Source organism: Passer domesticus, chromosome 7, assembly GCF_036417665.1.
Source record: "Passer domesticus isolate bPasDom1 chromosome 7, bPasDom1.hap1, whole genome shotgun sequence".
NCBI classification, from domain to species: domain Eukaryota; kingdom Metazoa; phylum Chordata; class Aves; order Passeriformes; family Passeridae; genus Passer; species Passer domesticus.
Window position 1 is genome coordinate 60,588,931 of NC_087480.1, and position 24,779 is coordinate 60,613,709.

Consider the following 24,779-nt stretch of genomic DNA (forward strand, 5'->3'; position numbering starts at 1 on the left):
GGCCGGGCCGGGCCAGCACAGGGTGGCTGTCCCGGGGCGCGGAGGTGCCGGGCTGTGCCGGGCCGGGCCGGGCCAGCACAGGGTGGGTGTCCCGGGGCGCGGAGGTGCCGGGCTGTGCCGGGCCGGGCCGGGCCAGCACGGGGTGGCTGTCCCCGCGTGCCGGAGCGCGCCGGGCGGTGCCTTTAAGGGGCGGGCGCGGGGCCGGCCCGGCCGCGGTCTCCCCCGGCTCCCGGAACTCTCCCGGCGCCGGCCATGGTGCGGATCGTGACCGTGCAGACCAAGCCCTACGGCGACCAGAAGCCGGGCACCAGCGGGCTGCGCAAGCGGGTGACGGTGTTCCAGAGCAATGCCAACTACACCGAGAACTTCATCCAGAGCATTCTGGCCACCGTGCCGCCCGCGGAGCGCCAGGACGCCACGCTCGTGGTGGGGGGAGACGGCCGCTTCTACATGAGAGACGCCATCCAGCTCATCGTCCGCATCGCCGCCGCCAACGGGGTAAGCACCGGGGCTCCGGGGAGCGCTCCCCGCCCGCCGCCGGCGGAAATCGCTGGCGCTCGGCTGGAAGTAACGCGGGCAGTGACACATGGGCTGGCGGGGGACAGCTCCTGGCTAGGCAGCAAAACCCCCCGGCAGCCTCTGCCCGCCTCCTGCAGCGGGTGGACATTGGCAGGGCGGAGGGATGGAGGCAAACGCGACTTTGCTCTAATTCCTGCTTCTTCTGTGGTTGGGTTTTCCAGGTAAAACACAAAGCAGCGGCACGGTGTGCAGGCGATGAGGTGCTGGGAGCGGGCAGCGTTCCCTTCCACAGCACTGGAATGTGTCTCACGATTGCTCCGTGGGTTGGTCCGGCCCAAGGGAATCCCAGCAGGGAGTGTGATATTGATGGGGAGAGATGTGCTGAAGTCAAGTTTGCAAAGGGAGGCTTTCCCCTACATTTCCTCTTTTCCAAAGGAAAACTCTATCCCCTTCTCCTGGGGCACCAACACCAGCAGCAAACATTCTTCCTCACGGACCTTAAAGGAGAGAGAGGCTGAGGTGCTGCTGCTTAGGGTAGAATCTCAGAGTTACCTGTTTCAAATTCCCAGGTGCCCCAATGCCTCTAAATACCTGACTTCTTAGGAAAAAAAATAATAATTTGTGATTGCCGCCTTCTTAGGGCATAAAGAAGCAAATAACTGGTTTGGATTCTTTTTAAGCCATGTAGAAATTTCTCTTTTGTGATGTGTGGCAGCTGCTCAACTCTGATTCCATAGCCCAGCATCCCTGGATGTGCACCTCTGGAAGTGATGGATAGAGCAGCCTTCCCCGATGGAAAAGCAGCAGGCACTGCTTTATTTATTTGTTCTGGGAGGGGGTTGGAGTTGGAATAAGCAGCATTCCTGTACACACAGCAGGATCCCTGTGGATCACTGTGAATAAGCAGAGTGGGGAACTTGTTCCCTGGGATGAAGTGTGAGTTTGTGCAGCTTTTTGGATGTGCACCCGGGGCCTGGTGGGCTGTGGCAGCATTCCAGGCACTGACCTCTCCATCATTTACACTTCAGCTCCATCCCAGAAGCACAGGCCTGGGCTGGAGCCGTGCTGGGGGCTGATGAGGTGTTTTGGGAAGCGTGGAGGGCCGGGAATGTCTCGGATCCTCCCCTGGACCGTGCAGTCACTCACGTAGGAGCAGGGCTGAGCTCGCTGCCAGAGCTGCAGCAGCGGCTCCCAAGGGCTGCCCTTGCCGGCAGGAATTTGCCTGGGAGCATTTTATCCATGTGAGTTCCAGGTGCTGGCACAGAATTGGCTCTAAAGCCTGACAGTGTTCGGGAAAGGCAGGAAAAATGGGAGGTGGAGGAAGGAAACGTGTGGAAGAATATGTGGGCTGATAAATGAGCAGCAGGTAAAGCCTGGCTAAGCAACCAGAGGTACAGAGGGCACAGCCACTTGATTGCAGATTATTACTTATTTAGGCCAGAGGTGCTACATTTTAGCAGCTCTGGTCTAAATAAGGCAGTGCAGGAACTGCCAAACTCCAGAGTAGCAAAACTGTCTGGTCCCAAGAAATGAGGAGACTAAAACCAAAGGGTTTCTTTAGCAAATGCAAAGCACTGGTTTTAAATAAATATTGATGTAATTTGGAACATTTGAGGGATGCTTGGTTTGTGGGGTTTCTCTGTAATTGCAGATATCAGTTCCCTGGTGGTTACCACAGTGTAGTTAAGTAAGCCTCTTAAAATCCTCTTTCTTCATAGTAAATATGAAGTGTCTGGAAGTTCCCTGCCCTTCAAAGAGAAGGATGGACAACTTCATTCATGGTAAGAAAGTGCCCTGCAGAACAGGGACCAGCACATGGAAACTTCTTCCTGCAGCTGTGGGTTTGTGCAGGTGCTGGGGCTCAAACATCTCCTGATGTTTGAGTCAGGAGATGTTGAGAAAAGCTGAGTAATACTAAGAAAACTGCTGGAAAAGTGCATTTCTGGTCCTGAGGATGAAGAGGTGGTTGAATGCTTTAAAATCACGTGGTGTTAAGATCTGGCTGAGTGCTGCTCTCCAGGCACAGGACAGACCTGAGGACCACAACCAATGATCTTTAGCTTTACAACATAAAAGGACAGGATGCTAAAATTAGCTTGAATTTTGTCTCCACCTGGTATGGTTAATATGGAACTAAGTGTTTATTTTTAAGCAGCAACTACTCAGTTTGTAGTTATAAGATTAAGGGGTGTTTATCTTATTTTAAAGTTTGCATTTCTGTAAGTAAACTGAAATTGTTTGCCATTCCCAGTTGGCATCCAGTGTAGCCTACCAGCTTTGCTTTAGCCTGGGTGCCAGCTTTCCTTGATATTATTCCCACATGGTGAGTCTGGCTCTTTAATTCCACAAATCAGATCTTCACAGGTCCTGTTGGAGCATCACTGATCAGCAGAATTGTGGCTGTGCAATAATTTTATATCAAAAAGGAAAGAAACTGTAAATCCAGGTGTGATGATGGAACCAGCACCAGGCTGATGCAGTGACACTGTCACCTGCTGCTCCCCAGATTTACTGTGCCCTTGGTTCCTTCCCAGCTGAACACTTTTCCAAGTGCTCAAAATTGCCACACTCAGGCACGTTGCTGGAAAGGTGTTTGGAGTGCCAGGCTGTGCCTTGCATGTTAAATAGTGCCTGCTTTTGTTTTATAGCTGCAGGACAAACAGGCCTTTTATTAGAAATGCTGCTCTCTCCCCCAGGAAGTTTGGGTTCCTGCCTTGGCTGCTTTAACCTTTCTCTCCCCTCAGTTACCCAGAGAAACCAAGTGCTCAGTCCTGTTGCATTTATTTATCACTGCTCTCCTTTGGTAGCTCCCTTTCCTTCTGCCACAGCTCCCAGACCAGTTCCCACTGAGATCTTCCCTTTGAGTAAAAGCTCCTGGGATTCAAATCATCAAAATAAAGTGTTCATAAAGAAAGTTCTTCCAAAAAGCAACCAGGGTTAGATGTGGTGATGCTGGATCCTCCAGACCACTAAGAAAAACTTCAGTTTCTGACTTTCTTATGTTACTGTTTTTCTCAGAGGCAGAAGGGGAAATTGAGATGTGATATCTAAAGTGAGGAAATAAATACCACTTGTAGATATTTCCTGGCTGCAGATGAGGTGGATTTTAGAAGACAGCAGCTCTCACAGCGTCTTTTTACACCAGCCTGGACTCTTTGTGCCTGTAAAGTTAATTGGCTTATGTCAGTTTACAGTGATTAAGTGGTCAGGTTGTCCAGTTTCAGTGCCCCTTTGGAATTTTAAACTCTGCACTCATGAAACTCCAGCTCAGAGCAAAGAGCTAAGGTGCTTTGCAGTTAATCTCAGCAAATCCAGCAGGCAGAGTTGAAATTCATCCTAGCAGGGATTTAGCTGTAATCTCCTGGGACAATGACTGAGCAGACACCTCAGCTGGGGCTGGCTGGCAGGGCAGAATTGCCTTCCCCTTGTCAGGGCAAAGTTTGGGATAGGGAGCTGGGCTGGAGAGCTGCTGTCCACGTGTTATTCCAGATTTGAGCTCACCAGGATTGAGAAATGCATCCTGTCATGACCCTGAGCTGGCCAAAATATTGATTAGTGCTTCAGATGAGGAGCTGAAATGTATTTTAGAAATACACAGAGATAGCTTAGATATCCGTAAGAAGTGCCAAGATTTCTGAATTAATAAAAGTGTAACATGTACACTTACAGTACATATTCATAGTATAAATTGCAGAGTAACAAAATAAACAGCAGATGTGATGGGTAGAGGACAAACACAGGTTGCCAGGATCATGCAGGTATCCAGAAAAACATCACTTCTTGATTTTAAAATAAGTCTGTTTTGAGTGAAAATCAAGATAAAGCCTCACCAGGAGCACAAGTCCTGGGCTGGAGCACCAGCCCTCAGAGAGGATCTGGGTGTAGGAGATTCCAGCAGGACTGCCTGAGGTCATTGTGTAGGGAAGAAATTCCTCCCTGTGAGGGTGCTGAGGCCCTGGCACAGGATTTCCATGGAAGTTGTGGCTGCTCCTGGATACCTGGAAATGTCCAAGGCCAGGCTGGACAGGGCTTGGAGCCACCTGAAATAGTGGAAAGTGCAGATTTCCAGGAACACCCAGGGCCAGGGGCTCTATCTCAGCAGGCTGGGCCCACAAATCCTGGAGCACTGAGGAAATCCTGCTGGAATCCCTCCCCTTTTCCCTGGTGCAGGGGCAGGACAGCAGAGATAAAATGCGTGCTTTGAGGTGTGACCATTGAACAGAAAGTTTCACAATCCTGGTGGCTGGTGACTGCTTCCCTGGAAAGGAAAGTTCAACCCCTGCCAGTGGGACAAACGTGGAGATGGGGATTCATTCCCAGCCCTGCCACCCAACTTTTCTTTTCAGCTGTTGTAGGAACAGAACAGTCTCTTCTTTCTGGAGTGATTCATATGTGAGTGCACTTGTGCTGTTGAGATGGTGCCAATTATCCTTTTTTGCCCTCTGGAATCTCTACAGCAACTTCCAAACTCGGATTTTAAATTAATTCTTAATAGAAACAAAGCGTTTTGCAGTGGGAGCTGCTCTCCTTGTATGACCAATGACACACTTGCAGTATATTTATATTTTTGGGGCTCCATTTGTCCTGGCATTACCAAATGCCACTGCCAGCAGAGGCTGCCTGCGCCAGAGTCATCCTCGGCAGAAAGTGCCAGATTTTGGCCGCTGCTCAGGGGGGTTTTGCAGGGCTCTTGGCACCCTCTTATGGCCGATGTGCAGGGACTGCACCGGCACTGGAGCTTTCCTGAGGGAAGGATTTAAGGGAATGGGATTCTGCCTTAAATGGGAGTCACAGATGAAGCGTAAAGTGGTTTTACTCCATTTCTTGCCCGGGATTTCAGGCTGAGTGTCTTCTTGACTGAGCACAGAAAAGGAGCAGAAGGAGATGCCTGTCACCAGCTGCTTGCTGTCAAAAATTCCTGCAAAGCTGGAAAAGGAAGCTTGCAGCTAAGCACAGCCCCACAGAGGGGACATTGGCTTTATCTGCCCTCTGAATGGGGACAAAAACCTGGGAGAGGAATGGGGAGGAAAGGAGAAGAGCAGGAGAGGGCACCCTGGACCTTGGAGAAGCCTGACCCAAGGGTGTAGCAGGTTTTGGGAGCAGGGAATTACTGTTCAGTTTGACCTTTCCATGGTGGGTTCCCCCCACAATTATTTTTCTTGCCTGAATGCCTACATATAAAATTGTGGCTTGGAGGAAAGCTGGGTTTGTGTCAGAGTGAGGAGCTGGGAGAGTCTGGCTCTAACCCTACCCTGGTCCCAGACTCCAGGTGAAGAAGGCTCCATCTCCCAAAAAAAGGTGGCACAGCTCTCTCAGGGAGAGGGGATGGGTAGGGACCACGGAATCAAGGCAAGGGGCTCTGCAATGTTTAATGAATTTAAGCCCTCTCAGAACAGTCTTGTTTGTCTTTCTATCATTAAATTCAACAGTTAATTAATAGTTTTAACTCTTCTTGTGTGTGTGAAGTGCAGGACAGTAAAAGGAGACCTGGGCTAGGAAATATCCCTGTCTGTGCCAGGCTGGCTGTTGAGAGAGGGAGAGTTCCTCAGCAGCCTCCACCTGCCATGGGGAATAAGAGCTCCAGCAAACAGGACCACAAGGAAAAGCTGTTAGGGCAAACACTGGGGCTGTTTGCCGTAGCAGAGGGCACTCGGAGCCTGATGCCAGAGGATTTTTAGTGAGGAGCTGCCAGGAAGAGGATTATGATCTCTTTGTTTGCTGTGCCAGTGAGGGAGATACCAGCAGATTGTCCAAGCACTTCCAGCTGCAAGGCTAATTAACCACTGGCAGGGCTTACCTGGTGAAAAAGATTCCAAGAACAAGTTAGATCAGCCTCTAGGAGGAGACCTGGGTGTCCTTGGTCCAGCTGTGGGGAGGGAGCAGATGACCTGAGTGATTGTAATTAACACACCCCAGCCAAGCCTCCATGTGATCAAAGAACCTTTCCCCAGTCCTTGCCCCAGTGCAAAGGTGCTCAGCACCCTCCTTTGGTGACATTTTGCACCTCTGAATCCTCTGTGTGATCCCCAACCCCTGAGCAGTCCTGGTTCAGCAGTTACTGAGTGTGCCCCAAAGACAGGTTACAGGAAATCCCTGGGAGCCAGGGAGTACCCCAGGAGTGTGGCTGTCCTTGTCCCTGTGCCTTTCATGCATTATTTTATATCATTATTTTAGATTATTATTTAACTATTATTTTATATTCGTTTATATAATAATATAAAATTTATATAATTTTATTAATAATATATAGTACATACTTATTGTATAATAATTATATTATTCTTCTATTTCATTTTATAGAATGTGCTTCACTTTATGTACATAAACATTGCATCAATGACCTTCCTCCCCTGCTTAATTTAATTTGATTCCTCTGTCTACTCCACATGCACTGAATTACACACAAATTCCCACCCTCCACAGCTTTTCCCTGTCAGTAAATCCAAGCACAACCTGTGTGCAGTGACAGGAGCTGCTGGGTGTCCTGTGCCCTCCTCCTGTCACTTAATGCCACGGCATTTCCCAGGGCAGCAAGAAGGGAAAGAGCTTGCTTAGGCCTTTTCCTGCCAGGTGTAATTTTGGGAGCTGGATTTTGGGTTCTGTGCCACTAGAGGGAAACCTGGGCCTTTGCATGGGAAAAAAGAGAGCTGCAAGATGCTGGAATAGTGTGGCTGGATGAAACACAAACCAGTTTTGCTCTGTAGCCCAGGCAGCCTCACTGCTGGGGTAAAGGTGTGTTGGGTCACACAAATTATCCAAATCCATTTCAATGTGCTGATGGAAAAATCAGGATTGGGGACACGGTCAGTGGTGGCCTTGGCAGGGTCAGGGTTATCTGGATTATCTCAGAGGGCTCTTCCAAACTTTCTGGTTCTGTGACCTTCTTTGGAAGAAAATATGTCAGTTATTGGAGCAATGACAGAATCAGCACCACGGGAAAGAATCCCTGAGCACCTTCAGACCTGTCACAATTCAGCTGTGTGTTCTCATCTCCCTTTTCCTGCCTTTCACAGTGGGACAAACAGAGTCATTACCAAGTGTCTGTTCTTTAATTGCTCCAGTGATATCTATAAATTGTTTCCAGCAGCTCAGGCAGAGGACTGTGAGTGTTGTTAAAGAGGCTTGGAGGAAAGGCTGATTTTAGAATCACGGAATGGTTTGGGTGGGAGGGGACCCTAAAGACCATCCTATTCCCCCTACACCTTCCATTATCCCAGGTTGCTCCAAGCCCTGTCCAACCTGCCCTTGGGCACTTCCAGGGATGGGGAGTCCACCACCTTCCCTTCCTTCATGTACCTTCCCCATGCTTGGGAAGATGAGGTTCACAGCAGTTTCTGGGATCTGAGCCTCTCCTGTTTGTGTTTAGGCTGTCCCACAGTGAACAGCGTTACGGGATGCAGTTTTCCCAAGCATTTGATAGTTTTTTGTGGTTTTCATCTGGGTGAGACGTGCTGGGGGTGCTCAGCTGAGGCTCATGAGGCTTTCCAGCCAAAGGCTGGCCAGCTGTTCCTGCTGGAAGTTCTCCCTGTGTTTCAGGGAGCCGTGGGAAGTCAGGTTGTCAGGGCAGGAGTCGCATGAGCGAACGGGAGGTAACAGATCTGTTCCCTTCCATTTTAAGAGTGACCTTTAACTCACCAGACTTTGCAAAATAGCTCCAGCAGGATCCTGCTGGAAGTTTGCCTCCAGAGCCCCAGCGTGCAGCCGGGCCTGGCCCTGCCCTGTGGATCTGGGAAAACGCATCTGAGCGGGGCTGGGCTGCTCCCACCCCCCTGCCCCAGGGAGATCCACACGGATTGACACTGCTGGGCTCCATGGGATGGCTGGGAGCAGTGCCTGTGGCAACCAGGAGGTGACAGAGAAGACAGGAATCCTTTACAGTGAGGGGCAGCAGCGTGGAATTGTGCCTCCTCCCTGACATTGATCCCCCACCGCAAGTGCGAGGACGCGGCTTCGGTTACAGAAGGTGCAGGGAGCTATTTTTGGGTGCTCAGCAGCTCCCCCGAACTCCTGTCTCATAGGTGGGCCATTGCTGTGTCAAGGTTGGGGGTTAATTTTGCCATATTTGGCTTTTTAAATGCATCTGTGTGACAAAAGGCCATGGAAGACGCTCCTCTCCCTCTGGTGACGGTGCCAACAGCTCCCTACAGCGACCAGAAACCGGGAACCAGCGGCCTGAGGAGGAAGACCTTCTACTTTGAATCCAAGCTGAACTATTTGCAGAATTTTATCCAGAGTATATTTTTTTCCATAGACCTAAGGGATCGCCAAGGAGCCTCTCTGGTGGTTGGAGGTGATGGGAGGTACCTCAATAAGTCTGCAGTGGAACTGATTGTCCAAATGGCTGCTGCCAACGGGGTTGGTAAATGTTAAACGGCTGAATTCCTGTGGGGTGTGGCTGAGAAGTGCAGAAATCCAGCAGAAATTAGGCTCTGGGAGATTTAATTTTATTAAATCTAGCTTTATTCAACTGCTAATAGTGTTGTTTTTAATGGAAGATCAGTTGGAGGTACAGAAATTACTGTTTTTTCACTCTAACTGTTGCAGTTGGGCAGAAAATAACACGTGGGGAAAGGAAAATAAATTCTGCCTGGGGTTTGTGTGTTCCTGTTTTGTGCTTTGACCTGCCCCAAGCTGTTGGCACCTGTGGATTTTTCAGTCTTTCCATGAGAATATAAACCCCTGATACTGTTCAGAAATGAGCTACCAGGGAGAGCCACCAGAGTGGCAAGGGAGAAGAAACAACCATGTTTTGCCTTTCTTGCCAGGTGTAAGTTGTGGCTGTGGGATAAATGCTTAGGGAGCCTTTGAAAATTGATATGAGAGTCAGCAAGTGAGTGACAGCCTTTATAGGGAGCTCAGTTGTGCTGGAATTCTGTGTTTTGGAAGCAGAGCAAGAGGCTTGTGTGTTTGTGGTAGATCATGGTTCATGCAATGGGCTTTTGTCTTTGTTTCCTTCTGCTTTTTAAGAAGAAAAGGCTCTGCTGTCTGTCCTGGATCTCTCAGTGCAGAGCAAACTTTGTGCAAAGGGACCTGGATTTTAGGAGTTTGTTTGACAAAAAACCTGACTAGGACAGTGTAATCAATAGTGAATGGGAAAATAGGGTGAGAGAATTTTATTCATTTGTTTTTAAAATTGATCTATTTTCCATCTTGTGGGGGGAAAAATCTTCAGGCATTGCAGATGAATGTCAGTGTATGGGCTGAGCAGAAGAGCTGGAAAATGCTCAGAGCCAGGCTTGGAGTGCCTGACACCAGGACAGGTCTGCTGGTGAGGGGAGATCAGGCTCATCCTCACCAGCTCACTCTTTGTTCTCCAGCTCTGGGCCCAGGTCTGCCTAAATGGGATTTAGGGGGTGGTTTGGGTATTTTCCATGGATTTTTCTCCTCAGCCTGGCTGGTTCCTGTCAGTGCTGTGCTCAGGGTGTGGGATTGGTGGCTTGGGCTGCAAGGGTGGGCTGGGGACGCCCTGGAGCTGCAGCCACCAACTTCCATGGCCTGGAAAAGCTGTTCCCAGTGTTCCGGGGGGAGGAGGGGCTGCAGGAGGTCCCTGTCTGCATCCTCATGGGGCTTTCAGTAAAACCAGGGTGGAATGATCACCTGGATGGTTTTGAAGTGCTGGAACCCAAACTTGCTGCACAAAGTGGGTCTGGTTTGAAAATGTGTTTGAAAAGGTGTTTGTCCATCATTGCAGCCTGAGATTTTCCTCATAAGAAATCCCACAGACTCAAAAAGGATCATGTGTAAATGGTTCAGCACATTGTTACACTGAGCAAACTTCCCCAGTGGTCACCACAAAGGATTCAGCATTGGATGGGTGGGGAATGGCAGCTGGAAACCTCTGGAAGCCAAGGAGGACCCAAATCACAGAGCAGCTCACAAGTGTTTTTTCCTTTCCTTCCTTACTGTGGGGAAAAGCTGCAATTCAGGTGTGCAGGGAGGGCGAGGACAGGGGATTTGATGTGTTCATCCAGCTCTCCTGCAGCTGCTGCCTGCTTTGGCAGGGAAAATCCCTTCTTTTCCCTTCCTCTGCAGCATTCCTGGGGCACTGATGCACAGGGGTGCTGCAGAACGTGACCCTCAGAGGGAATCTGGGGAGCAGGAGGGGAAGTTTTGGAGAGGAGCTTCCTGGAGATCCCGTGAGTTCTCAGGGAAACTGAAAGAGCAAGGTTTGGGGGCTGGAATAAAGCACAGGACAAGGGGTGTGTGAGAAGGGGGGAAAAGCAAACCCTGCTTCAAATGAAAGGTGCAATAAATGTGATCAGTGTGGGCACAGTCAGGCTCCAGTGTGAGCTGCTGGAGGCAGGGCCCTCACTCTGGGTCTGTAAAGTGCTTTTTCACATTTCTGCTGTTATTTGCTGGAGGTGCAGCCCTGCCAGCAGCTGGGCTGTGACAGCTGGACCATGCAATAACTGATGGGCAGCGAGGCTGGGGCTTAGCACCTGGCAGTGCCAGGGGACAGGAATCACAGCCATCCCGTGCCCTTGGCTCAGCACCCAGCACAGCTCAGGAATGCTCCTCTGGATTCCTGCTCCAGGCTGTGATTGAATGAAATCCCTCCTCTTTCCCCAGCCTGTTCTGGGTCTGACCCCTCGGCTGGTGCAGAGGGGTCTGGTGTGCTTTTAAATCCTCTCACCTCCTCTGGGGGCTGTGGGATGGAGTGTGATCTTCCAGGGAATTCTCCACCTCCTGCTTTATTGCCTGGATTCTGAAGCTGCTGTGTTGCTCAGCACATTGCTCTGGAGCCAATCTCAGAGATATCCCTGGATTTATGGGAAGGAGGTGTGCTGCCCGCTGCGAGGAAGAGTCTGCAGCTGCTCCCAGGATGTTCACAAAAGAATTGTGTTCTTTTGGCTTCTCTCTGCCCCATTGTGTGTTTTGAAGGCAATTTTTGAGAGCACAGCCAGAGGGAATGCTGGTTTTTGTGATGTTTAATGCCAGCCCTTCAGTGCAGCATTGATGGAGGAAAATGCTCCAGCAGAGTGGGGTTGGATGCACTGTGGGGAGCTTTGGTAGGAGCAGGGCTGTGCTTTACCTGTTGGCAGAGTTTGGGGTTTGGCCTGGGTGGGAAATAGGAAAGGTAAGAAGACTTTCAGAAAGCTGTGACAGCAGGCCTCAGAAACAGAGCAGAGAACTTAGAGGTAGCTGAAAGTAGAAAACTTACAACAGTACAGCAAGCAAGGACATGAAACAATAGTTTGAATTTTAGGCTTGGTTAAGATAGACCTTAAGACTGCAGAAAAATATGCCTAGCAAGATAGTAGAAGGTTTTAGGCTTAGTAATGGAGTAATGTGGATTGTTAATAGAAAGCATAAAAGCAAGCATTGTGTGAAGCAGGTGTACATGTGCTTTTAGTGATTGGCTAGAACAATTGTTTGTAAGCTTTAGCAGTATGCTGTTGGCTAGAAAGTTTTTTAAATGCTCTGTGCCAAAGAAATCTTTGGCTGCTGCTGGCAGGACATGAGCTGTTGCCATCTTCCCATTGTCTCAACCATGTAATGAGGCTGATGCCACAATAAAGCTCAAGGAAGGTGTCCCAGCAGCCCCATCCTGCCTGTGCAAACCTCCAATGCTGTCAGTGCAACGGGCCAGGACTGGGCAATAAGTTACATAAACTCCATGCATTTACAGAAGGCTGATTAATTGTCTTTATTATTAAACCCGTTGCTTTTTTCTACCCTATTTCGCTACACATGGACTTGATTGTCCTTTAATTAAAACACCATCACCATTGGTTGATTAAGAAACCACCCTTTGGTAGACAAATCCCCATCACACACATGATGTGACGCATCACACTCCACATGTTCACAGCACCAGGTGCAGCAGGCTAAGACAAGAATTGCTTCTCATTCTTTGATCTCCTCACACCTTTCCCAGAAGGATGCTGTGTGTTTCTGTGGCCAGAGCTGCTGCCACCCCGGCAGGGCTGGGTTTGGGGTTTGCCCTCAGAGAGCTCTGCTGTGCTCCTCCCCGCAGATCGGGCGCCTGGTGATCGGGCAGAACGGGATCCTGTCCACGCCGGCCGTGTCCTGCATCATCCGCAAGATCAAAGCCATCGGGGGCATCATCCTCACGGCCAGCCACAACCCCGGCGGGCCCGCCGGCGACTTCGGCATCAAGTTCAACATTGCCAACGGAGGTCAGGCTCCTCCTCTGCCTCTGCTTACTGCTGTCAGCACTGCTTGTTTCTTGTGCCCGCCCTGAGCCAGAGGTGGGGTAACTGAGAGGTGTTTAAAAACTTTTACTGTTTTCAGTTTCATATGAAGGGTGAGACAACACAGATGTTAGAATTCATGTTATCACAATCAGAAGCCAGCTATTTCTTAATTACAATACATTACAAGTGGTTCTTGACCTATCCCAACTATTTCTTAACTACAATGCATTATAAGTGGTTCTTGGTCTATCCCAACTATTTCTTAATTACAATACATTATAAGTGGTTCTTGGCCTATCCTAACTATTTCTTAATTACAATGTATTATAAATGGTTCTTGGCCTATCCTAACTAATTCTTAATTACAATGCATTATAAATGGTTCTTGGCCTGTCCCAACTATTTCTTAATTACAATGCATTATAAGTGGTTCGTGGCCTATCAGCTTTAGTCCCACCGTGCTGTAAATGCCTTAAAGCCAATCATCTAAAATTGTGGGTCCCACTACAATGCATCTTTCATAGTTTTGTTTCTCTAAAGTATCTAGTCTTATTTGCAAGGCCAGCCTTTGAAGCTTGCTTCTAGTTTAATTTATCTCTCTGCAATGTCTGTCCTATTCCATGGCATCGCTAAGTCAGCATTTCTTATCTCAAAGTTTGCATACAGATGGACACTGTGTGAGCTTTCTGCCAGGCTTTGAGAATTCCCTACAAATCCATCTCCCACACCACCCAAGAATCCAAATTTCTGTTCACATCCCAGTGCCCTGAGCAGTGGTTTCCCTAATGGAGCAAGTGATGCTCTGCTCCCCTCATTCCCTGGTGTTCCTCTTCCCTTCCCAGCCCAGGTCTTTGCTCTGTTCCTCAAGTTCACTCCTCTTGCAGTTGGATTCTTTAACATCTTCCCCTTGCCCATTTCATTTTGCAGGTCCTGCTCCCGAAGCCATCACGGATAAAATTTTCCAAATCAGCAAGAAAATTGAGGAATATGCCATCTGCCCAGATCTTCAGGTGGACTTGGGCACCATTGGGAAGCAGCAGTTTGACCTGGAGAACAAATTTAAGCCATTTACAGGTAAACAAATGTCCTTCCTCTTGGTAAGAGTAAGGAATTGGGGTGTTTCTGTGGCCATTCTGACCTCTCCTTCTCATCTGTTGCATAATCCCCATGAGGACATTGCTCCTGGCATTTATTTATTTGTTGATTTTGATGGATATAATTTTCTGTCCTACAGAAGTGTCTACTTCAGTAGCAAAACCTTGATCCATCAAACTTCCCTAAAATCAAAGGCTGTTTTTTCTGCAAGGCAAACATGAACTTGAAAACAGAAAAATGCAGCTGCAGTGCATTTTCCTAATTAAAAATTGCAGAGTTTAATCTTTCAACTGACTTTTTTCCATGGTTTCACATAGAAAAGTTGTCTCTGTGAGTGGGAAAACTGTTACATTTCACATGTGACTTTTCTCAGTCAGCAGTGAATTAGGAAAATAAATTTTAAAAAGACTTTTTAAAAACACTACAAGTATTTTTTTACCATCTCCTGGTGTTTGTAATTAACAAAGGTAAAAGATGATAAAAGTTGGTATTTCTCTCAGTCTCCATTTCTTTGTAGTGGGATTTTTATGCTGTATTTTGTTTTTATGTTGGCTGCAAAGGTGCAACTTTTTGAACTATGAAGTTCACACTTCCCATTGACTTTGGTGGAAATCAAAGATCTGATTTTATATACAAATTTTTAAATTTAAGTGAACTGGGATTGAGCCCTCTTGAAGGAAGTCCATAGAGCAGAGTTTGATTTTGTAGACCACTTGTGACCTGATTAGCAGTGAGAGCCTGTAATTAAATCCCTAATTTAGCCCCATTATTCCATCCCTGTTCTGATCCTCTGGGGTGTTCAAGGGCTTTGTGCTGACCCTTCACTCTGGGGGCTCTCAGCACAGCAACAGGGCTTGGTTATCACAGTTCCAGGCTGTGAGGGTTGATCCCTGTCTCCTCCTCCTTTCCAGTGGAAATTGTGGACTCTGTGGAAGCCTATGCCAGCATGCTGAGGAATATCTTTGACTTCAGTGCCTTGAAGGAGCTGCTCTCAGGGAAGAACCAGCTCAAGATCCGCATCGATGCCATGCACGGGGGTAAAAAGGGCTGGGCTTGGGGCACTGTGGGGTCAGGGGTCCCTGGGGGTTTGCCACCTACTTCAGACAGGAATTTATATTGCAAGTTTGGGGATTGGTTTGTAGCACACTGGATTTTTCTTTTTCGGAGCAAACTTTTTATGTCTTGTGTTATTTTCTTTTGTCAAGTGTTGTGTTTTAGGGGTTGGGATGAGCTGGTCTTTAAGATCCCTTCCAACCCAAAGCATTCTAGGATTCTGTGAAATGTTTTATGCAATTCTGAAATGGTTTGGGCTGGGAGGGACCTTAAAGCTCATCCAGTTCCACCCCCTGCCATGGGCAGGGACACCTCCCACTAGCTCAGGTTGCCCCAAGCCCTGTCCAGCCTGGCCTGGGACACTTCCAGGGATGAGATGGATTTTGATGGGAGCTCCTAAACCAAAAAGCACCCAAAGAGACCCAAACTGAGCAGCCTGAGGTGGGTGGTGGCTGGTGCAGAGCTGCCTGGGGGCTGAGCCAACTCCTTCCTCTCTGTTTTGCTGGGACAGTTGTGGGCCCTTACGTGAAGAAGATCCTGTGTGAGGAGCTGGGAGCCCCAGCAAATTCAGCTGTGAACTGCACCCCCCTGGAGGACTTTGGGGGCCACCACCCTGACCCCAACCTGACCTACGCTGCTGACCTGGTGCAGACCATGAAGACAGGAGAGTACGACTTTGGAGCTGCCTTTGATGGAGATGGGGTAAAGGAGCTGCTCAGAATTCCCCTTTTTGCCCTCTAACCAGCTCTGGGGACTGAGGTGCACCTTTTCTCTCCCTCTCTCCTCTGTGTGAACCACTCACTGCAGTTTGCCACAACAGAAATAGTTGGATACTGTGCAAATAATCCCAAACTTTATTTAAATATAACTTTAAACCTGTGAAAAGCAGCAGGAAGACAAAACACTATGGAGGTGCTGCCGTGCAACTTCTCCAAAGCTGTGTGTTGATTTCAGAAAATCTCTGGGAATGCTGGGTTTGTGGGCTGGGCAGGGAGCTGAGCTGTGCCTGTGCTGTCTCCCCCAGGACAGGAACATGATTTTGGGCAAGCACGGCTTCTTCGTCAACCCCTCCGACTCGGTGGCCGTCATCGCCGCCAACATCTTCAGCATCCCCTACTTCCAGCAGACCGGGGTGCGCGGCCTGGCCCGCAGCATGCCCACCAGCGGGGCCCTGGACAGGTAACAAACCCCCTGTGGGCAGGGAGCCCTGCCAGGGCACAGCCAGAGGGCCTCTGGACAGGTAGCAAACCCCCTGTGGGCAGGGAGCCCTGGCAGGGCACAGCCAGAGGGGCCCTGGACAGGTAACAACCCCCCTGTGGGCAGGGAGCCCTGCCAGGGCACAGCCAGAGGGGCCCTGGACAGGTAACAAACCCCCTGTGGGCAGGGAGCCCTGGCAGGGCACAGCCAGAGGGGCTCTGGACAGGTAACAACACTCTGTGGGCAGGGAGCCCTGCCAGGGCACAGCCAGAGGGCCTCTGGACAGGTAACAAACCCCCTGTGGGCAGGCACGGGGCAGGGAGCCCTGGCAGGGCACAGCCAGAGGGGCTCTGGACAGGTAACAAACCCCCTGTGGGCAGGGAGCCCTGGCTGGGCACAGCCAGAGGGGCCCTGGACAGGTAACAAACCCCTCTGTGGGCAGGGAGCCCTGGCAGGGCACAGCCAGAGGGGCTCTGGACAGGTAACAACACTCTGTGGGCAGGGAGCCCTGGCAGGGCACAGCCAGAGGGGCTCTGGACAGGTAACAACACTCTGTGGGCAGGGAGCCCTGGCAGGGCATAGCCAGAGGGGCTCTGGGCAGGTAACAACACTCTGTGGGCAGGGAGCCCTGGCTGGGCACAGCCAGAGGGGCTCTGGGCAGGTAACAAACCCCCTGTGGGCAGGGAGCCCTGGCTGGGCACAGCCAGAGGGGCTCTGGGCAGGTAACAAACCCCCTGTGGGCAGGGAGCCCTGGCTGGGCACAGCCAGAGGGGCTCTGGACAGGTAACAAACCCCCTGTGGGCAGGGAGCCCTGCCAGGGCACAGCCAGAGGGGCCCTGGACAGGTAGCAAACCCCCTGTGGGCAGGGAGCCCTGGCAGGGCACAGCCAGAGGGGCTCTGGACAGGTAACAACACTCTGTGGGCAGGCACGGGGCAGGGAGCCATGCCAGGGCACGGTGTGCCCCTTTCCTGGGGTTTCACCCCGACCTGTCCCGTGTGTTTGTGAGGTGAGGAGTGCAGCAGTGAGGTTTGATGGGTTAAACCCTGCCTGGGGACATAGCAGAGCTGGGCTGAGCTCTTGGCCCTTTCTTTTCCATACAGTTAAGCCCAAACAAATGACTCTGCCAAGCTTTCTTTTCATTAAATTTGGTAGTGACTCTTTCTTGATGAAATGCTTTGAGATCTGCGACATAAAATTGCTTTGAAGAGCTGTGTGCTTGTATCTGTTCTGTAAATGCTCATCCCACCCACCTCCCAGATGTCACACTGAGATGAAATAGAGGGATTGTTCTAAAGCAGTGGCACCCCCTGCCTTCAGTGGCACCCAGGAGAGCTGCTGATCCCATTTCCCCTGGGAACACTGAGAGTCCAGGGATGTGACGTGGCCTTCTTACCTTGGCAGGGTGGCCCAGGCCACAAAGATTGCTTTGTATGAGACTCCAACGGGCTGGAAGTTCTTTGGAAACTTGATGGATGCAAACAAACTGTCTCTGTGTGGAGAGGAAAGTTTTGGGACTGGTAAGTCAGCGTTCCCAATATCACCCATGATGGTGCTGTTTCTCCTCTTAATTATTTATTCTTTAGAGCTTGGGATTTATCTTTCACCTGCAGTTGTTAATATTTGTAAAATATTAAAATATAAAAAAGACTTGGAGGAATTAGTGTGGAGATGAACACAGAGCTAAAGGTTTTGTGAGGGAGGAGCTCCTTCTCCTCCAGCTCTCCAGGAAGGCACGTGGAGATGGAGGTTTGGGGGCTTCTTTAGTAGCCTGGTCACCGAGTATGTGGGGATTAAATGCAATGCTAAATGTATTTTTCAACTCTTGGTGGCCAGGAAAAGCTTCTCAATGTTTTAATTTCTGGAAAGAAATACGCTTTGGAGCACGGAGTTTTATTAGGGAAGGTTTCAGGTCGCTATTAAATCTCTGAGCTTAATAGGGCCCTCATTTTCCTGTTCTGAAAACAAGGTATGATTTATAAACTTTAAATTAACACTTGCCTTTGAACAGTCTCATTGAGTTATTGAGTTACTGAGAAACAAAGTGAACATCACAAGGAGTTTACTGGGGGTGTGCAGGGAAGTGGATGGGAGCAGGATTTGCTCAGGACAGTCAGCATTCCCAGGAGGTTTCTGCATTCCCTGAGCTCTCCCTGGCATCTGCCCTGTGGTTTTGTGTCCTGCCAGGGAAATGGGACCTTCCCTGAATCAGCACCTGATTGCTGCACAAAGGCTGAGTTTTACCTGGTCTGAACTCTCCCTGAGATGTTGTTTTTCCTGTTCTCTAAGGATCTCTGGTGGGATATGCAGGGCACAAGGTCCTGAGGGAATTTCTCACTCAAACCTTGTGTATTTCTCTACCATCACCCCAGAAAAACCTTTTAGCTTGTGTATGGGTGCCTTAAACCCCCAAATACCTGGAGTGAAGTGCTTTGAATGAATGTGGAGCTGGGATGCACAGCTTGACAGGAAAGGATTACCCCAGCTTTCCTGGAGCTGAGGAAATGGGATCACAGCCATGGGGCAGCAGGGTGCTGTGGGGCTAAGGAAATGGGATCACAGCTCTGGGGGAGCAGGGTGCTGTGGGGCTGAGGAAATGGGATCACAGCCATGGGGCAGCAGGGTGCTGTGGGGCTGAGGAAATGGGATCACAGCTCTGGGGCAGCAGGGTGCTGTGGGGCTGAGGAAATGGGATCACAGCTCTGGGGGAGCAGGGTGCTGTGGGAATGGGATCACAGCTCTGGGGGAGCAGGGTGCTGTGGGGCTGAGGAAATGGGATCACAGCTCTGGGGGAGCAGGGTGCTGTTGAGCAGCCTCCAGGAGCAATATTTTTGCAGTCAGATATGACTCTGATATGTGGGGCTGGGATTTGGCTGTGGGTTAGAAGAAAAGGTGAATTTTAGAGAACCTGGTATCTCTGTAAGGAAATCTTGAAGTAAATAATGAGTAAGGAAAGATTCTGGAGTTCTGCCCTGAGTGATTTCAGCATGTGCTGAGTTTATATCCTGGACCTTGGCTAATGAGGGGGCACTGGTGTTCAGGAGATAAACAAAACCAAATTCCTGGAGCTGCTGATGGGAGATGATCTCAAATGAGCAGCTCCCCAAAACTGTTTCCACCTTTGTATGAGCAACAAGCTCAGTTTCTCTCCATCCCTAAGGGACTGCCTCCCAAATCAGTGATTCCAGTCTGGGAGGTTTGGGATTTTGGCCAGGCAGCAGCACATCCAAGTGTTGGGAGCTGAAGCAGTTTGGGGGAACAGATTGGGAAAGGGCCCAGGAGAGTTGGAGTCCCCCAAAATGCAAAGGGGTTTGCCCATGTGGCAAATGCACTTAGGAAGGAAAAAGGAATGAAAAGGGGTGAGGAGGGTGGGTTGATAGGAAGTTAATGAGGAGTTGTTTGGAGCTGGACAGAATGGGAGTGTTGAAAGGGAGAGAGGTGAAAGAGCAGCCCAAAGACCCAGTAAAAATTGAAACAAACTGTGAGACAGTGGGACTGGAGTGCAGCAGCAATTAGAGTAATGTGACATGACAGAATTCCTGCTTGCTTCCCTGGGTATTTTATTCCAGCAATAAGCTGATACCTCACATGGGACTGGTGTTTATTTAGCATTCCTCTCCATCACCCCTGCCCAGCTCTCTCCACCCTGAGGGACTGTGGGGATAATTTATGGCCACATCCACAGCAGTGGGATTTGTGCAAAGCACCACGTAACCCCTGGCCTGCCCCCAGCCCTTTCCCAGAGGATTCCCACTGGCACTTCTTCAGAGGGTGCCATGGCAGCTCTGGAGTGCTCCTGGCATTTCTTTAATACCTGTTTGGAGGTTTTCCAGAGTGGGAAGGGGGAACCTTGCATCTGCGGGGCACAGGGTGGAACTGGCTCACCAGAGGCACTGAGTGTGGCTGGGTGTGCTCTGGGCCATCTGATCCCATTTAATTTGGGGGTTCTGTAAGGTCCAGCACCTCTCAGGTTTCCCACAGGATCAGTGCTGTGTGATCCCACTCTGCTTCCAGGGCAAGGCTGGCTCCGACTGCGTCCTGCTCTTCTTGCAGTGCCAGCTTTGGGGGAATCCACAACAAGAGGCAATGGGCACAAGCTGAAATTCCACCCGAACACAAGGAAAAACTTCCTTACTGTGTGGGACAAATTGCCTAGAGAGGTGTGGAGTCTCCCTCACTGGAGATATCAAAAATCTGGGTGCAATCCTGGGGTCAGGGATGGCCCTGCTTGAGCAGGGAGGTTGGACCAGATACCCCACAGGTCCCTTCCAACCTGATCCACTCTGTGAATCCTCCTTTAGCCAAGAGAGGAGCTTTTCCAGCCCCCAGTGAGAGCAGGCTGGAGGCTCTCCTGGTCTCTGCAGGTGGATGGAGCCTCTCCTTGCCCTGCTGCTGCCAGCCCATGGCTGGTGCTCCCTGTCCTGCTGCTCCTCTCATTGTTCTGGGGTGATTTTGGGGTTGTTAGGGTTTGGTTCCTCAGGAGGGCTGACATTCCCCCTGGTGCTGGGCCAGGAGATGATCCCAAGGTGCTCCTTGGCAGACAGGACACAACAGCTGCTGAGGAGTTGATGTTCTCCTTGTTGATGCTCCTCTTCCCAAGCTGCTCCTTTGCATTTGCCTTTTGATTTTTATTTGATGCCTTTTTTACTGTGCATTCCCCGTTACCTCCTTGGGAACAGAGTTAAGGATGTGTGAACAATGAGTGTGTGTGTGTGTGTGTGTGTGTGTGTGTGTTAAAAGATGCTGAATGTTTTATTTGGGCCGGAGCTGGAGCAGATGAGACCCTGACCCATTTTAATGGCACAGCAGGGATGGAGCTCTGGAAATGCTTCCCATTTGTGAGCTGTGCAGGGGGACGGGGAGAGGAGACGAGGAGTGGGAATTGTGTCTGTGCTGTGGCTGCCCACAGGCTCTGACCACATCCGAGAGAAGGACGGGCTGTGGGCAGTGCTGGCCTGGCTCTCCATCCTGGCCGCCCGCAAGCAGAGCGTGGAGGACATCATGAAGGACCACTGGCAGAAGTATGGCAGGAACTTCTTCACCAGGTGGGGAAAGTGCTCCTGACACCTCCCATTCCCCGTCCTGCGGCGGAGCAGAGCCCTGATGGCACTGCTGTGTCACCATCAGCTGTTCCTGTGTCATTCCAGTCCCCAGACACTTGGCAGCATTCCCGCGTGCCATGAAATGGGGACTCACCATAACCCCTCATGGCATCCAGCTTTGGGCTGTTACTCCAGATGTAAACCTGGTACCAAAGCCTGGACCTTTTATAAGTGCAAAGCACCTTTTTTTTTCTTTTAATTAAGTTTTTTTCCTTCAAGAGTAATTTTTGCCATGGGGTCAATATTCTTGAGGCCCCACATCACAAATTAATTTGTGATATCTTCAGTGACAGCAGCATCTCATAGAATGGATGCCCAGCCCCACGGCTGTTATTTACCTGGTTGAGTTCCTGTCCAGTCCCCAAATAATCAAATTTAAGCTGCAGTAGACATGGAAGATGGCAAGGGAAGGAATGAGAACCAGCCTGCACACAAGCAGAGGTGGGAACACTGTGAAAGCATTAGGCAGAAATCTTTCAGCTTGGACGATCTACATGAAAATTCCATCTCAAACTGCCAAGTGAAAGAACCTGCCTTTCCTTTGGTTTTTTACTTTCTTTCCCTCCCCAAAAAGCCAGCACACATCTGAGGCATGGAAACCTGGGGGAAAATGCCAAAGTCTAGGATGAAAAGGCAGCCTTTTAGCACTGGAGGTATGTGTGCAGAGCAGGCTGAGCACGGGGGTTGGCAGCTCAGAGCGGCACAAATCCTGCTGGCAGCAGGAACACTGACTCTGGGACCCTGGAGTGGGCTCCAGCCTCTCTCTGCTGCCTCTCCTACCTGGGCAGGGACATCAAAGCTGGCATTGGATGTTTTCCTGCTGCAGTCACAGCTGCAGTTTGCTGGGGGGAGGCGCTGAGGGTGTTCACAGTAACCATGAGGAAGCTGGTGGGGTGCTGTGGGCACAACTGCAGGAAATTCTTGGCAGTCAGTTGGATCTTGGCCCTGGCCCTCTGTCTGTGAGACAGCACTTTGTGCTTTCATCTCCTGGCACCAAATGCCTGTGATATGCTGTGCTGTATCCCAAGGATCTGTGGGGGTGTGGTGTAGTGCTGCACACGGATCCTCCTCTCTTTTCATAGACTCCCACACTGGGCTGGACTGGGAGGGACCTTAAAGCCCATCCAGTCCCACCCCCTGCCATGGCCAGGAACACCTTCCACTGTCCCAGGTTGCTCCAAGCCCAGTCCAACCTGGCCTTGGACACTGTCAGACATCCAGGGACAGCTTCTCTGGTGCTTTGATGTACCTTTTCTGCCTGTCCTCCCCTCCAGGATGGGAGCAGAGAACACCCACAGAAGGGCTCCCCAAACCATCCCAACTCATTGCACCCTCCCTCCCTAACCCCTGTGTGTGGTGCTGGCTGCAGGTACGACTACGAGGAGGTGGATGCAGATGCTGCCAACAAAATGATGAAGGATTTGGAGACGCTGATGTTCGACCGCTCCTTCGTGGGGAAGCAGCTGTCGAGCGGGGACAAAGTCTACACGGTGGAGAAAGCCGACAACTTCGAGTACAACGACCCCGTGGATGGCAGCGTGTCCAGGAACCAGGTGGGCACAGCCTGGCCCGGGCTGCACTGGGACTGTTTAATCCATGTCCTGCTTCCCTCTGGAGCACTGGGTTGGGAATGCTGTGCCTGGCAGGCAGTGCTTGGTTCTTGTTTCAGGTTCTGCAGTGTGGGTGAGGATGGGCATCAATCCCTCTGGGAGTGGGGAGAGGGGAACACAGGGGCCTTCTGTGGCTCCCTGAAGAGGAGGGATGGTCAGGCCCAGCCATGCTGGGTGATGCTTTTGAAGGTTGACCTAGAACAGAGATTAGACATAATTAAAGAATAAAGCAGGGATTTATTAAAAGGATAAATGGATCCACCTTGGGCAGCACAAGAGCCCAGCCAGGGCTGTCCCCAGGATGAACCCAAATGGCCCCAAAATGCACGAGCGCTGCCGGGGTCTCTCCCTGGGCTCAGCTCTGCTCCATGTGCACATTGCAGTTCAGTGGCCAACCCCACTGCAGCCCCTGCAGTCCCACCCTGCTTGTTTTTCTCTCTGCAGCCCACGGGCTTTGTGCTCCTGGGCTGGGATTGGGATCATTTGTCCTTGGTGCCCAGCTGGAGCAGGAATTGTTTTGTGTCCCTGCTCTGTGCAGAGCTCCCCATCCCCTCATGTGAAGCCCAGCCCCACTCACTAAAGCAGCTCAGAGTCTGAAAATAGAAAACCCAAACCTGAGGCACCATGGGGACCATGTAAAACCCCTTGGCTACCCGTGAGCCCAGAGCTGAGAGCTTCCCTCCCTGCCGTGTCCCGAGCAGGGCCTGCGGCTCATCTTCTCCGACGGCTCCCGCATCATCTTCCGGCTGAGCGGCACCGGCAGCGCCGGGGCCACCGTGCGCCTCTACATCGACAGCTACGAGAAGGATGCTCAGAAGATCAACCAAGACCCACAGGTGGGTGCTGCACCTCGCTCCTGCCACGGCTGGCAGCCTGAGCTCAGCCCTGCTTTGCTTGGAGATGTGTGGAGGTGACAGGAATTTTGGGAGCCAGAGGTTTGTATCTTTCGCGCCAGGATAAATAAGATTATTAAAGAAAAGCTCAGTGTGGAGTAAGTATTCTGGGAATCCATCACAGCTGCCTCTGCCACAGCACAGTCTTCCTGTCTGTGTTGCCCCTGTGCTTGCTTTAAAAAAAAAAAAAGTGGATCACAGGATCAGCTGTACCTAAGGTGAGACTGCCCTGTTCTGCGCTGAGTTCAGTAAATGTTCTGCAACATCATTTACAAATGCTGCTGAGCTCTTGTGGGCACTGGAGGAAAACAATCCTCCTCTGGTATTTAGGTTGAGCCTGGATATCAGGAGAGGGTTTTTCACCTAGAAGATGGTTGGACACTGAAGAGGCTCCCCAGGGAATGGGCACAGCCCCAAGGCTGCCAGAGCTCCAGGAGTGTTTGGACAACGCTCCCAGGACAGGGTGGGATTGCTGTGGTGTCAGTGTGGGGCCAGCAGCTGGACTCCATGATCCTTGGGGATCCTTCCAACTCAGGATAGCCTCTGATTGAGTATTCCCCAGTGAACACTCTGTGGGCTCTTTGTGCCTAACTTACTGTGCCATAATTAACAAAAAGACTGAAAATCCCCAATTCTGAGGGTGGGGGGGAACTTAGGATTTACCTGTCCTGTGCTGACATGGAATTTGGGATACAGCACAGGGAGGAGGGTGGCAGCAGCACCACTGGAGCTTGGGATTTTCTCTGAGCACTGCATCCCTGTCCCTGGCCCCAGAGCTGGGGTTGTGAGCCCAAAGCAGCCTTTGGTCAGGAGAGCTGAGCTTTGGCTGTCCCAGCCTGACCTGGATGCTGAGGGAAGTGTTGTGGGAAGGCTGCACGTGCAGCTCTGCAGTTCTGAGCCTCTCTTTCCTCCCTGCAGGTGATGCTGGCACCTCTCATTTCCATTGCACTGAAGCTTTCCCAGCTCCACGAAAGGACCGGCCGCTCCGGGCCCACCGTCATCACCTGAGGCAGCCTGCGCTGCAGTGAGCACGGGGCAGGCAGCCCTGCCCCTCCCCTGGCAAATTGTCACTAAAAGAGGAGTATTGATTTATCCCTGTATTTAAGAACACTGTTTTGCTGCTAAGGATAGCCAATAAACCCCAGCCCTCAGCA

At 50.7% G+C, this 24,779-nt stretch overlaps 1 protein-coding gene across 2 annotated transcripts; it reads left to right on the forward strand.

Annotated features, from left to right (window-relative positions):
- Positions 1-210: 210 nt before the first annotated feature.
- Positions 211-24,779, forward strand: PGM1 (phosphoglucomutase 1). Of its 2 annotated transcripts, none has more exons than XM_064429121.1 (11): positions 211-498; positions 12,497-12,659; positions 13,605-13,751; positions 14,684-14,809; positions 15,337-15,527; positions 15,850-16,004; positions 17,425-17,540; positions 20,930-21,065; positions 22,492-22,675; positions 23,434-23,568; positions 24,544-24,779. In XM_064429121.1, exons 1-11 carry the CDS (start codon positions 253-255, stop codon positions 24,631-24,633), a joined length of 1,689 nt encoding a protein of 562 aa, XP_064285191.1. In that variant the 5' UTR covers positions 211-252; the 3' UTR covers positions 24,634-24,779. The 2 variants fall into 2 exon arrangements, with proteins under 2 accessions (XP_064285191.1, XP_064285192.1); XM_064429122.1 differs by lacking the exon at positions 211-498 and adding an exon at positions 8,602-8,874.